Source organism: Abramis brama, assembly GCF_963993115.1.
Source record: "Abramis brama genome assembly, chromosome: 24".
Lineage (NCBI taxonomy): Eukaryota > Metazoa > Chordata > Actinopteri > Cypriniformes > Leuciscidae > Abramis > Abramis brama.
The window spans coordinates 2113568-2128804 of NC_139986.1; the positions used below are offsets into that span (position 1 = coordinate 2113568).

General features: G+C 39.2%; 1 protein-coding gene across 1 annotated transcript; it reads left to right on the plus strand.

Moving 5' to 3' along the window:
* Positions 1-7: 7 nt before the first annotated feature.
* Positions 8-13968, plus strand: med1l (mediator complex subunit 1-like). The gene is made up of 17 exons (XM_084103049.1): positions 8-206; positions 528-628; positions 1659-1734; positions 1825-1879; positions 3811-3943; positions 5157-5185; positions 5273-5344; positions 5419-5493; positions 5575-5651; positions 5733-5798; positions 6503-6614; positions 10333-10457; positions 10559-10662; positions 10875-11073; positions 11190-11291; positions 12561-12663; positions 13651-13968. Exons 1-17 carry the CDS (start codon positions 185-187, stop codon positions 13961-13963), a joined length of 1764 nt encoding a protein of 587 aa, XP_083959175.1. The 5' UTR covers positions 8-184; the 3' UTR covers positions 13964-13968.
* The last annotated feature ends 1269 nt before the right edge of the window (positions 13969-15237 follow it).

Below are 15237 nucleotides of genomic sequence, written 5' to 3' on the forward strand. Positions count from 1 at the left end.
TGCGCGCGCCGCTGATTAGTGTCTAGCGCGGGAACTCGATTAATTAGCAGAGAGAGACTAGTTGAAAGTATTTTTGAAGTTTGAACGTTTATGTTTATACTTTCCTCGACGTTTTGTGTTGTTAATCTTGAGATACATCTCTTGAGCAGCAGTCTAAACGTAATTAACAAGAGTCTCGACCGAAATGGAGTCAAAGAGCGAAGGCGGTAAAGTGAAATCTCTTTTTTTTCCTTTTTAAAAAAAACAAAAAAAACAACCAAAAAACATTAAACCAGCATAAATTGCTTTGTTGGTCATACCCTCTAAACAAGCTGAAAGACATTAGTCTTATGATTGTGGGCGGATTTGTTGTAAAAAGTTATAAATATAAAATGTTTAAAAAATAAAAAAAATGGAAAAAAAGCTGAAAGACCAGAAAACAAACGCTTTGGCTAGTTTTAGAGTTATTGTTGTTATTATTATAAAATATACAACAACAATTCTGAGAACAAGCTAAAACATTCACTGCTGGTCTGTCGCCTTCACAGCTCCTGCAAGTATGAAGACCAAAACTTTAATGTCTACCTTGAAGTCCAAATATGCTGATAAATCTTGGAATGAGACCATGCAACTGGTCCGAAGATGCATGGTAAGAAAACTGCCTTTGAGAAATACTACATCCAAAAACGACAATTACGGTGGCTTAGCAACCGTAACTAGGTGCACAACTGACTTTTTTTTATTTATTAATTCTGACTTTTTTCTCAGAATTGCGTGATATAAACTCGCAATTGTGTGTTATAAAGTAAAAAAAGTCAGATTTGTAGGATTTAAACTCGCAATTTTGAAAGAGAAAAAAAAATTGCGAGGGGGAAAAAAGTGGGAATTGCGAGTTTATATCGCACAATTCGGAGAAAAAGTACAAATTGTGAGAGAAAAAGTCGCAATTACCTTTCTTAATTTTATTCTGTGACGGAAACAAGCTTCCATACATTTAATGGTTAGAGAGTCGGACTTGTAACCCGAAGGTTGTGGGTTCGAGTCTCAGTACCAGCAGTAATGTAGGTGGATGAACAGTGCTCTCATTACCCACAACTGAGGTTCCTTTGAGCAACCCCCAATCACTCTCCGGGCGCCTCAGCAAAAAACGTCTGCACACTGCTCCGGGTGTGTGTTCACAGTGTGTGTGTGTGTGTGTTCAATACTCACTGCTGTGTGTGTGCACTTGGATGGGTGAAATGCAGTTTATATATATATATGCATATATGCATTTTAAAGTAGGATGATATCATATAGAAGAGGTCGAGTTTGGGTCATTTATTGCGCATTAGCCAAATAGAGTCCAAACTTGGGTCTCTCAGGCATCACCCTCAGACGTTTGCCATTATGTGTGCGCGCAACCGTCCAAATCTATTCCAGATGTGGAGCTTAAGACTGTTGTGGATTGCCAAAATAATATGCAAACTGCAGGTCCCTCTCCAGAAATATGATAAATCTGTGTTTTCTCTGAGCAGCTGTACGGTGCATAGGCCTAATGGTATTTGTTGGTTGGAAAGTCACTGCATGCTACACTTGGGCTTATATATTTGTCTGAAAAGGTCATTCCTCAGGGCTTTTCAACATTTCTCAGTTCAGTTGCTGTGGTGAAACTAGCAGGTGAGGAATATTTTTCATTGTAGGATAAAACAAAAGGAGACGCGAGAGTTTGTGAGCCAATCACAAAATGTCTTGAGAAGATCAATGAGGCGCTGAACGGTGAGGATGTCCTTGAATTAAACTGATATAGTTAATTAAAATGTATATTTCTCTTATAGTTTCTTGGTTGTTTGTGTGTTTTGTCTGTAGCGTCCTCCTTGACCGGCATGGTGTCCAGACTAGAGATGATTGCCAAACAAAGAGGGTTCGAACTTTTCCTACATGGACATATTGGACTCAGATTACATTTTTATGCATTAACATCAGATCATTTGCAGGGGGAAATGTTGCTTTCTTAAGCTGCAAATATGTGGCAGTGTTAATGGTGAACTACTAGGGGTGGGCGATCTTCCCAAACTTTAATATCACAATCTTAACGATAACAAACAATTACGATCCACGATCTGAATCGCGATCTTCCCAATTTTGAGATCGAGAATATACAGACTGGAACAAGCCTATGGACTTTTGTCTATTTGCACGATTTAAAACGGTATTGCTAGAAACAATCAGTCGTCAAAATAGTCATTAAACCCCGAGTTAACCTTGAAAACACTCCATAGTCTTCACTGTATGAATTACATATACAGTGATTCTCATTAAAGTGACTAGTACTACAGTGAGTGGTTGTGTCTTTAACATTAATGACAGACAGCATCAGTTATTTGCATTAGGCTTTAAGACCAAGAGGATCTAATGACTCTCATCTGATTTCTGGAACTGTTGATTCGCTTAAGATATAAGCCTAACTAGCTGTCTTTATGTAAATACTCGCCAAGACGGACATTTTGACTTTTCTATATTTTATATTTGACCGTTTAGGTGTGTGCCTGAAATCTCTGGGATCAGTTTCTTTAGCAGTTTAATGCACATTTAATAACTCTTTTTAAAATTAATATTTCTTTTTAAAATAAAGCAAGTCCCGACAGTCTGCCTGCATTTTACGACAGTCTCGTTACATAACTGATATGGATGTTAAGTTTAGGCTTTTAAGGAGGGGCAAAAAGTCATAAACAAAAATCTGAAAATACGTCAATATTAATTTTTTTGCGCAGCATTTGGTGTACAATTCAAATTTTAGTGTTCAACTTTGCGTTTTAAAAATACACCAACCGTTCATTTTTCGTTTTTCAATTACGGGTTAAAAAAGGAAAAACGAATGGACGCAAAAGTACACGGATGAGCTCTACTGCTGTTAAATTGTTTTTCAAATGCATTGCCACGCATGAAACTCACATGATCGAGTGATTCAGCCTGTCAGCACAGCCATCTAGCACTGACTTGACTTGACTAGTAGGCAGTCATTGCTGTGTTTTAAAGCCCCCCTGTGGTGAAAGACAAGCTTTTAATGTTGTTATGTGTCTGTGTGTTTTTAATATGCTTTAAGACAAACCATGTGTAAATTCATAAGTCGACTCCATTGCTGAGTATTTTCTCCTTAAAACTGCAGTGAACCAAAGACAGTCTCAAAAACACGCTTTGAAATCGCTGGTGTTTCTGACGTCACAAACTACCTTGTAACCAATCAGATCAACGTGTGATCGTCAACCAGTGGATCTCTGAGCTGAGTGAGTGAGTGGAGGCGGGGCTCATTTGCATATTCATAGAACCGCGCATACTAAATGAGACACAGGTGTCGAGTTACAGATATTTTAAGGCATGATGATTTTTTTTCAAGGAAAAAAACGTTTAAATATGTAATTTTGGTGATCAAAGATGAGTTTTAAGGGATACAATTTAACTACGGGGGACTTTAACATTATCACGAGGACATAAAAGGTCACGATCTCTACGATTCGCTTGAAAAGTAGACCTTGGACGTCTAAGATCGATCACGATGTAAACTCATCAGATCGCCCACCCATATGTACAACCAATGGCAGAGGGAGGGATTATTCTGGAAAACCTGTTTGAATACAGTCATTTTTCGCTATATATCAACGTAGAAATTGATTGTTCAAATGAAGTTGTTTTTCAGACTGTATCGGCATAATCGTCTTTGTTTGCATGCCTCCCAATGTAATACTGTGTCAATATTGTCTTGGATCACTATCATATTTCATTGCCGTTACTTCCTGAACTCGTAGTGCAGCTGGCTCTTCCTCAGTGACGCTGACTAACTCCTGGTGTGTGTAGATTGGGGTCACACCTGAGCCCCACTGAGACGGTGTGCTATCTGACCGCAGACCTGTTTTACATCGAGGTGCTCCTGCTCCCGGGAGGACGCGTGGAAGACGTGCGGGCGGCCCATCGCGGCGAAGCTCCGGTGGTGAGACAAAGGGCGCATGTTCATTTTTTTGGTTTATTGTACACTGTAAAAAATTATCGTGAATTTAACGGTAAAAGACCGTGAAAATGCTATAGTGAAAAACTGTTAATTGGTTAACAGTTTCTGTACTGTATACGGTGAATAACTGTGATAGATCTAATCGTACATTTAATGTGATTTTACAGAAATATACCATTAAATTGACAGTTTTTGGAAGTAAAAAAGAACAAGTCATTGTATAGTTTACAGTGAAAAACCGTAAATTGACATTCCCACAATTCCCTGCATGACATTTCACATGATGTATTTTTGTTGGAATTACTGTTTCTTCATAGTTTTTCTTAATCAGTTATGTACATTAGGGTTTTGTTACATTTAATGTTGTAAAATGAATGTTTTAAAATTTCATGTGTTATCATGATGGTGTTTGTGTGAATGACACTACAGCTTCTATATGTTACTATTAACTCTCTTGTGCGAAAGCTGTTCGTGATGAGCTTTAATTCATCATGTGACTCTCATCTCCACTGTGATTGGTGGTTGTCAGTGTATTACAATTGTACAAAACAGGTATTAGTACTTCAATAGGTCGTTAAATTAACATTATATCAAATAATGAAATGTTGTTTTACTGTAAATTTAAGTCAAGTCTGTAAAACCTAAAATGTTGCTTCCATATTTGATACAGTAGATTTCTGGCAACCACAGCTGCCAGTTTTTTTTTACCATAATTTTAACACGGTAAAAATGTTTTTACAGTGTATTTATATAGCACAATTTATTGCAACTACAGTTGCCCAATAATAAAATGTAATATCAAAATACAAAGACATCACAAAATAGCATAAAACAACAACAGACAAATATGACCAGAGGAATTAAAAGCCTGAGTTAAAATCAGAGTTTTTAACAATGATTTAAAGCTCTAAATAGTCTTAGGTTTAATCTAGATCTTGGAATCAGAAGTGACTGAACGGATCTGTCAGATGTATGACGTTTCACTAAGGAATCAAGATATGTTGGTGCCAAACCATTTAAGGATTAAAACAAAATATATATATATATGGAAATGAATCTGCAACCATCGGAGTGAAGATGAAATCGGTGTAATGTGCTCTCGCTTTCGTGTACCTGTCAATATTCATATTCACTATGTGGGAAAGATTCTGTGAGCTGCATTCATGTGTTTGTTTTTATGTTTGTTTGTTTTTAGTCCAGTCCATCACTCCTTCAGTTGTTAAGGTAAATATAAATGTTCTTTATTTCTAGAGAAACATGTAATATGCCCTTTTTAGAGTGGGAGTAAAAATGGTTCTCGTATTCCCTCAGGATGAAGAAATTTCAAGAGTTCTCTCTAAAGTTGGATGATCTCGTCTCCTTTTACAACATCCAGGGAGACAGGTATTGCCTTCTGGTCTCTGATTAGGAGAATTTATTTGCATATTTCTCCAATTATGATGAGTGTGTTCTGGCAGTGATGTCAAGGCTAAGATCTACTCCGCTCTTCGGCACCTGGAAACTGATCTCTTCAAGATATCCCATTTACCAAGGTGAGGGAAACTAGCACTAACATGTTTCAAGATGAGTGTATCATCGTATAAAGTGATGAGCAATGCCTCTTACACTTGTAGATCTTTGAGAGAAAGTGACCTTCACGTTGACCTCATCATGAACGGCAGGATTGGGAACGTCCAGCCGGGCAGAGACGGTACGCGAGGGGAAAACGGTGTCGGATCAGCACGTTTTATTAGAAATATTAAAGCGTTCTTTCGCTCCACCTTCCTCACAGGAACTCCAATGACAGTCGAGTACTACATAAGTCCATTAGATGTTCTCATGGGGTTGTCGGACACAGGTATTAAAACATGGAACTTCTAATGCAGTGTTTAATATTATTTATATACTATTATAGTATTTATTCATTTTTCAAAGTAGCTTAGATTTTAATATTATTAGGGATGCACCGATATTAACATTTTGGCCGATACCGATAATTCTTTATATTTGAAAGCCGATAACCGATATATTTGAAAGCCGATAACCGGTATATCGGCCGATAAATCTAAATCCAAATTTTTATATAATTTTTGAGAGCCTGATTACAAAACAAGTCACCATTAACAGCCATGTCCCAAACACACAATTATAATGATGTTCTCATTATAATGTTATGTAGCGTATATGACAGACTTGCACATGTTGCACTTTACTTTATTTTCCTTTTTGAAGTTATTTCAAGCAATTCAAACCCTTAATGTTGAACAGTGCGCATCTGACGTGTCTCAGCTGAAGGAAATAATCCATTATTTATCGGCTTTAATATATCGGCCAAATTTTCTTGTCGGGCCGATAACGATAACATTAAAAATGAACATATATCGGCCAATACCGATATGGTGGCCGATATATCATGCATCCCTAACTATTGTAAAATATCAAGTCGCATCAGTATTAATGTAATGTTTAGATGTAATGCAGAGCATTGAGTCAAGTATGAAGTGATTTCCATGCTACTCCGTGTGTAAGCCTTGTGCTGGTGTGGTGTTGAATTCAATCTAGGTGATGTTCGTAGAGGCCGGATTGCTCTGGTAATGGTGGGAAACAGTGACGCCTCACACAGACTGCAGATCGAGTCGCTGATCTCTTCTCCACCGCAGGTCGACTCTCTCGGGTGAGTGCTGGAGTGTTAATCTCATCAGAGATGAGACCCGGCAGCACTACAGATCATGTTCATAAGTAGTATTAACACACACAAAAAGTAGCATTAACACAAAGTTGCAGGTTCAAGTCGAGTCAGGGAAATGGCGAGGGTATAGTCAGGGCCTGTTTACACCTGGTCACCTCATGTGTGTTTTATGATCTCATGTTGACACTTGGCCACATAGGTGTCCCTGCAAACAAATATAAACCCAATCTTCAGTTCCCACGCAACATGGAAATTCACATCAATGAAAGCAACATATGCGCTTTTATTTATTATCAGCTAATTTCAAGATCAGATCGCAGGTGTTTGATTTGGGAGATGAGGTCATGATGAGGCCGAAAACAGCACATCCAGTGCAATAGACTTTGATTATTTCGTTTTACTTAACGTTATTTTATTTATCCACTTTATTGATGAGACCTTTTTGAAGGATACTGGTTTACTTATGGCCTTTTCGTGCACTTGAGCTTAACTGAGACTTGAGTTTGTAGATGTTTAAGAGGCTGTTGTGTTGACCTTTATAGCAGTATTTAGGTGTTTATCTTTATTTTGATTTTAGAAAATAAACATATCTCATGTTACAAACCAATTTTCTTATTTTCACTGGCATGTCTCTTAGGTGTCGAGGACTAGTGCATCTTTGAGCCTACCTCAGTACGAGTAAAATACTTAATTACTGTTAAAATCAGATACTCTAAGACTGTTACTCAAGTCGTATTGTAATTGGTGACTTGTAACTTGTTAAAGCTGCTCTAAGCGATGTTGGGTGAAGTCACTTCTTGTTGACGTTCAAAGTATTGTCAAACAAAACGGAGGCTAGCTCGACCCTCCCTCCTCCTCATCCCGTCCCCTCCCCCTCCCCCGCCCTTCCGTGCTTCCTGAAACAGTCATGAACTAGGCTTGGCGCGATAGTCGGTGTTACCGGTGTTACACGGTGTTCAGTCGCAACACCGGTTTCATCACTTGCCCACCGCAGCACCGCAAAACATTTTTTTAAAGCAATTACGCAGTATCCATATTTTCTGTCACCAGTTGACTAGCGTTGTATGATCATGCTCAACCATTCAAGCGTGACAAAACAAGAGACCGCGCTGTAAGTCCTGCCTACATACACACACACACACACACACACGAAAAAGACGCGCGTCAGTATCGAGTTCTCTTTTCGCCCTTGAACAAGGATTGGTATACCGGTAGCCTAATAATCATGAATGCACTGTCTTGTGTGCATGAATGAATCTTTTAACACATCTCCGGCGAACTTTTCACGCAAAAGAAAAACTCATAAATCGCAGTGAAATTCATGTGGCGTTTCCTGTTGGAACGAGGTTGTTCGTTAAATTCACACGAGCTCTAAACGAATGCGAGACTGCTGCGATTAGTCAAAATTTATTAATGAAACAAAATCAGAGGGAATAGTTTCTTTAATGTATTTTTTTCACCGGTTGGCCGGTCACACGGCTTTCATAGTTTTCAGTTAGGCTAGTGCGGAGATTCCGGGTTTCCCGATAACGATGTATCTAAGCTCTTAAGAGCGTTCTCTATGTGCAAGGTTACGCTCGTCACACGCCGCAATTCCACGCGCGTTTCCCAAAAATGCACTTAATATGAATGCGCGAGAACGCGTTCCTGCTACTTAAGAGTCGCTGTCCATTCGTGAAGTGATGAAATGTAACCTTACATGGTGTATTCTTATTTTTTTTAATAAACGTTTTATGTTTAATATAAGCGTTTGCGTTTTTCACGAATAATAACGAACCCACCATTCAAACACTGTGGTTGAATCCGAAATCGCGCCCTATAGGGCGTTATTGTTCTCAACATGATCTAAAGCAGTGAAAAATAGAGGACACTGACAACGCGCGGAAAAGACAGGACCAAGCAGGTAATATTTAATATGAAACAAAGTCTCGACTTTCAAATTTGGTCAGTCAAATATAAAATAGGCCTACCGTTTTTTGGCTCTTTAATGTGTTGTGACAGATTGCCTCAGTTAAAGCCAAGTTCAAATCCACCGAAGTTAATCAATAACTCTTCTGACTGCTTTGTCGCACAAAAATGGTGGAATTTGATTGGTCAGATCGCATGTCAATCAAACTCAATACGAATGATGAATTGACGCCATGTAAAAAAAAAAAAAAATTACATCACTCTAACACCCCCCACCCCCACGATGAAACCGGTAATACCGGTGTTGTCACAAGTCGATTAACCGGTGGGAGAATATTATCACCGTCACATCTCTATCATGAACCATTTAGAAAAACCAAACGGGATTTACCCTGTCCAGCAGAAACAGAGCCTCCTAAATGTCGGATTGGAAGCCCTTCTGCTGGCGGAGTTCTCGCCACCTTTTGAACGCTTTTCCGATGTAAATTCGGGACTTCGCGTGTTCCTTCTTTTCCCCTTTTCTTTGTTATTTGTTATAAATTCTCAAGAATATAGATTTTTAACATTAGTCGTTGTCTAGGACATCTCTCCTCTAGCTAACTTCCCTCTTCATGCTTCTCTCTCCTCCACCCCTCACACCCCCCTTCATGTGCACGCGCACTAACCCCCCCACACCCCCCTTCATGTACACGCGCACTAACCCCCCCACACCCCCCTTCATGTACACGCGCACTAACCTCCCACCCCTAAATCATTCTTGTCGGTTATTGGCTGGAACACTGTTTGTTATGTTTCGTGGTCCAGGCTGGGCCAGTTTGTTTTTGTTGTCGTTTGTGGAGCCTGGGCTGTCTACAGAGACAGCGTTTCTCTACAGTGTGTTCAGGGGACAGGCAGCTAGCGGATAGTGAGGAAATGTTTGCTGGATGTGACAAATGTTTTGGCCTAAAAAACGGGTGACATCGCTTAGAGCACCTTTAAGAAGTAATTTTTGCTGTAAGGTATCTGTACTTTTACTCAAGTATGGTTTTCAGGTACTCTTTACAGCTCTGAGTCTGTTAATGAAGATGATTGTGTGTTTAGCGCCAAACTTTCGGTTTCATTTGCTGCCGGCTTGCTGAAAAGATACTCAGTAAAATTGACATAAATGGCTTCAACAACCAGATGCATTTGCACTAATCCAGTTTCGTTTGGAGGGCATCTCTACCCCCTTCTGAAGTGGTTCGAGTGATCCGATTTAAATCCAATTTAAATTAAATCTCGAAAATGTTTTAAAGGGCATTTATGCCAGATTTACTAAACCACAAATTAGCATGAAAGCGCAAAACCAAAAAAGCTCAGATGGGAGTGGAAAGTTATGCGCCTGATCTATTGAAGACACGCAACTGAAAGAAAACAGATGCAGCCGGATCATTTCCATAATGGCCAACGCAACCTACCAAGAGCAGCGCAAATTAGCGTCTGCTTATTTTTGGGTGGTAAATGGTGCAAATACAAGAAAATTGACTAGCGCAAACCTTAGTAAATCACCTTGCATGATTCATTTAAATACTCCTCCCATAAATTTTCCGTCTGAAAGGGGAACTCCTACAAATGCATATGCATTAACGCCAAAAGAGGCTTTGCGTTGGAGCAAGCTGTTAGTAAATCTGGCCCCTGGTGTTTTCACGATCGGATAGCTAACGGATTCGCATGCAGTGACCAGGTGTAAACAGGCCTTTCCCAGCTCCCTTTAACTCTAGTTTAGCTCTATAGAGAGAAGAATGAATGGTGCCAGATTGATTTGTCTATGCTTTAGGTTTCCAGTGTTTCAGCCGCTCACCGACTCCTGCTCAGAATTACTCCCCGCCACCTTTCTTCTCAAACTACAGCCACCATTACCCATGCTTAGTTCCTTCATCAAGAAAATGGGCACAATCACAGGTGCATTATACCCTGACTGAGATCTGTCCTATAAGAAATGCATTGTTTTTAAACAACATCATGTAGCTTTGCCAAGTAACCAGTCTCGTAACGTCACTCAGATGGGGTCATGTCTGAGACACACCTGCAGGTGGAGCCTCTACCTCAACTTCTCATCAAGCAGAACTTCCAGATCTCCTGGACAGATGGAATTCAGTTTGTTGTGGTATATTTTACATAAACTGTTAGCCATGATAACTCTCTTTATTGCATATTCAGAACTGTTGTTTTGTCCATTACTGGCTACTGTTGCAGAGTGTTATTTGCATTGACTTGTACTTGTCATTCTTTGCTGCTAGAAGAGTGTTTGTTTTGGGACGGCTTCATTGATTTTGCTCTGTTTTATTTTCCTTGGTTGTCATCTTTCACATTTTTCAGCCATTGCCTGCCTCTGAGTACCACAGTTATGTGTTCCCTGGGGCCGAATGGGGCCACGAATCATGGAAAGGAGCCTTAATTCACACAGTCCCCTTCCATCACCCCGGCCACGTCCCTGCCTTACTAAACGTCCTTCGCCATCAGTCGGCTGTCAATGTGCTGATGGAAAGCTGTTTCAGTAACCACAGCCATCACATAGGTTATTATAATGCAACTTATTCATGCATTCAGCTGGCAGTAGACGGGCAACACGCTCTCCTGGCCATCTCAGACTCATTTGTGTAATTTCAGATTCTCATTTTTCATATACTGTAGATGCTGGCTTACAGTATGACTTGAGATGTGAGGTCCTTCCAGAATCAGACCACTGCCTTTCTGTTACATTCAGCCTTGACGATAGCAACCACCTGGCTGTTCGTAAGCACCCTTACACACATTGGGCGGTTATGAATAGGGCTGTCACTTTACGTTCGAAAATCGATCGGACCAACCAACGCAAGTTTCGAAAACGAAAATAGGGAATCGATTTTAACGGTCTTTTCTCGGAGCGCGTCCAGCTCGTCACGATACGCCCGCAGCGAACGCGCGTCACACAGCCACTGCAGGCTCTGACAAACACACATAACGGCAGATTATACTTCTGCATAATGTGTCTCTTTTTACTACTAAAATGTGAATTCAGACGGTCTCATGCATACAGATACAGATTCGGGCTACAGTCTACAATCGCCTACGTTGGCGAAATTTGTTTGACATTTCTAATCGTAAACACAGCCATGTTGAAGCCTGCAGTGATGTTTTTCATTTGTGTTATGGCAGTCCACTCTGCTTATTGTTTTTCGAGAATGTTGCACTCCTGTTTGTCATTGTGCACGAAACTTCACGCCAATAAATCATCAGGAATATTTGCTGACTTGTTCGTCTCAAGCGCCCTCTTTACGTTCGTCCTAATGCCTGTTAGTTGTCCGGATTTACCCATGACTTTTTTTTGGAAACGTCTTTATTTTACAATCGATTCAATGAACATTTGTCTCAAAAATCGAACAGGATTTTTTCACAAAAGTGACAGCCCTAGTTATGAATGATGATGTACAGTGGATTCACTATACAGTATAGACTGTATTCATATTCAAATTCATTGCATGCTAATTGAACGGTTTTGCATCTATTTTAAAGTCCCCCTGTAGTCAATAATTGCATCCCTTAAAACTCATCTTTGATCACCAAAATTACATATTTAAACGTTTTTTCCTTGAAAAAAAAAATTGTCATGCCTTAAAATATCTTGAATGTAACTCGACACCCTTGCCTCATTTATTATGCACGGTTCTATGAATATGCAAATGAGCCCCGCCTCCACTCACTCACTCAGCTCAGAGATCCACTGGTTGACGATCACACGTTGATCTGATTGGTTACAGGGTAGTTTGTGACGTCAGAAACACCAGCGATTTCAAAGCGTGTTTTTGAGACTGTCTTTGGTTCACTGCAGTTTTAAGGAGAAAATACTCAGCAATGCTGTCGACTTATGAATTTACACATGGTTTGTCTTGAAGCATATTAAAAACACCACATAGACACATAAACAACATTAAAAGCTTGTCTTTCACCACAGGGGGACTTTAACACATCCTGTGGAAACAATCAGCACATGTATAGTATTGAACATGATGTTTACTGCACTAGTTCAGGTGACGGTGGAGGATTCTCATCAGGTGAGCTGCAGACTTCTGATGCCTGATTTAGTGGATCATAAATTGGATGACTACATATCCCGAGTCCTTGTGCGGTACGTGCAACATTTTGCTGATCAACACTCCACATGCTCACTAATTACGGTGATGTCATTTTGCATTTAGAAACTGTTCAAACAAATGTGAAAAACTCTGTATTGTTAACCATACTCAATACTTAAAGGGATAGTTCACAAAAAAATGAAAATTGCCATCAGGTTACTTGCCCTTGTTCCAAATTCATAAGACTTTTGTTCATCTTTGAAATGCATATTAAGATATTTTTAATGAAACCTGAGAGATTTCTGTCTCTCCATTGAAAACTCCTATCCACCAAAACATTGATGTTTCAAAAAGTCCATAACGAAATGCATATGAGTGGAATGGTTTAATACCCATTTCTGATAAGACCCGATCATTGTGTTTTATGACGAACAGATTTTGTTTGCATATATAATCATTGACAAATGCACATAAATAGAGCACATCAGAAATGATCAAGTCAAGTCACCTTTATTTATATAGCACTTTTAGTTTTAAAGTAACTTAATTTTCCAGCTAAAGTAAGTTTTTGATTGATTCACTTCCGATGCAAAGATCATTAGTTATTAACTTAGGGGCCGTTAACACGACACCGGGTAATAAAGCTCATACGAGTTTGCTTGATGCACGAGGGACAGAAATCTCAAGATTGTTCATCTTCAAAACACAGATTGTTAATCAAAGTCTCATTGGTTTGATGACAGAATCATTTTTTGGGGGGGAAACTATTTATTTTCAGCAAAATGAGATGCTTTCCAGAACTCGGCTCTTATTCGAAACATTCTTCACGTCCTCCAGAGTCCTGCCATGTTTACTAAATATTTGGGCTAGTTTGATTGCTTTCACCTACGTGTAAGGGTGTAGTAGTCACAGATTTCATGACGTTTAAAACAAAAAATGTGTGTTTTCAAAGCGAGACTTGTCCCTAACTACAGCTTGTGCTCTGGAAATTAAATTTCTGTTTTGAATCCTCATTCACCCTCTTTTTGTTTTTTTCCCAGATGCATGTCCATCCCCATCACAATGAGGGCCATACGCAAGAAAGTGTCCAGCCTGACGACCCGACCCGTACCCGTACCTGACCCGGAGCTCAGCACTGCAGTGGAGATCACATCAACTCCTCGCTCGGTGTCCCATGAGGCCGTTCAGGAGGAGAGAACGGCCTCTCCTTCTCCAGGCTACTATCTCATGTCTGTTTCTTCCCCAGTGGCTGATAATGCTAATACAGATGCAGTTGCTAACCCTTCCCCGTGTGCTTCTCTGGCTGTCTATTCACACTGGGTGACCAGTGGACTTCCAGCAGAGCTCCTATAGTAGGAGTGATTTTACTAGAGAATATTTTAAGACTATTCTATTTTAGTCAAATCTTAAATAAAGGAGTTAATTTAAAGTCACCATGAAATCAATATTGACAATATTTTTATTTTTTTGAGAATATTGCAGTATTTATCATAAGTGATTTTTCCGTGCACATCATTATTTCTAATTCCTGTTCCTGGTAATCTTGAATCAGAATACGTTCGTCTTGCAGCATCTCTTCTCTGATGACGAACCTGTCACTCACATGAGATCAGCCAATAGCAAACCACAACCATCCAATCAATTCCTGCCCAACATTCTTAATCCAAACGCCGTTTCACTTGGATATCCAGTACATCACAACAGGGGAGAAAAGAATAAGAGCTTATAGAGTGTGAATTAAGGTCTGAATAAGAAATCAAAGCTGTCCCTGGTCATATTGTTCTAGTGGCTGTGTATGAGACACCTGTAGTATTGCAGCAAGGGTCTGAAATTAACACTTGACAAGCCGAAAATGCAAGTAAAGATTGTGGATTTGAATATGCAACATGTGCTAACCATCTTCTCAAATTCGTAATGAGAATCATTTATAAAACTGCGGTCAAGAAAAGAGAAGCTTTACGGTCTCCCTGCAGTTTTCTGACAAATTAAAAGCTCTATTAACTACATGAACTACATTTGAATTTAAAATGAAAGAAATGAAGACTGCCATAGATATTTATGGAAGCTTGTTTCTGCCACAGAATTTAAAATATAAAGGGTAATGGCCAAATTTTTCTCTTTTTTTTTTTTTTTTCTTGCAATTTTTTTTTTTACTGCCACAGAAAAAAGTAAACAAAAAAAAGCTAATTTCGTCTTTTATCTCTCAATTCGGAATTCTTTGTTTTTTCTTTTTTAGAATTGTGAGGAAAAAGTCGCAAAAAACTTTTTGTTTTGTTTTCTGTGACGGAAATAATCTTCAGTAAATATTAGTATTGTAATGTCCTGTAAAATGTCTCAATCACTGCTGAGGAAACAAGACAAAATTACGCTGGCATATATTTAAGAAAAAGTCATGCATGTTCTTGTTTTTGGTTATTTGACAGTGAGTCTAGCCATAAATTAAATCCCCTTATTTTAATTTGTCAGAGATTGTAATTTTCCTAAATTCTAGTGCACCATTTAGCATATTTTATTTGGAAACTTAGACCTGCAATATTCAGACATGTCTGCTTGTACTTTGTGGTCCCAGATATATCTTAATCCTACTTAAAAATGAATGAAACTAGGCCTATATTAATTAACAAAAC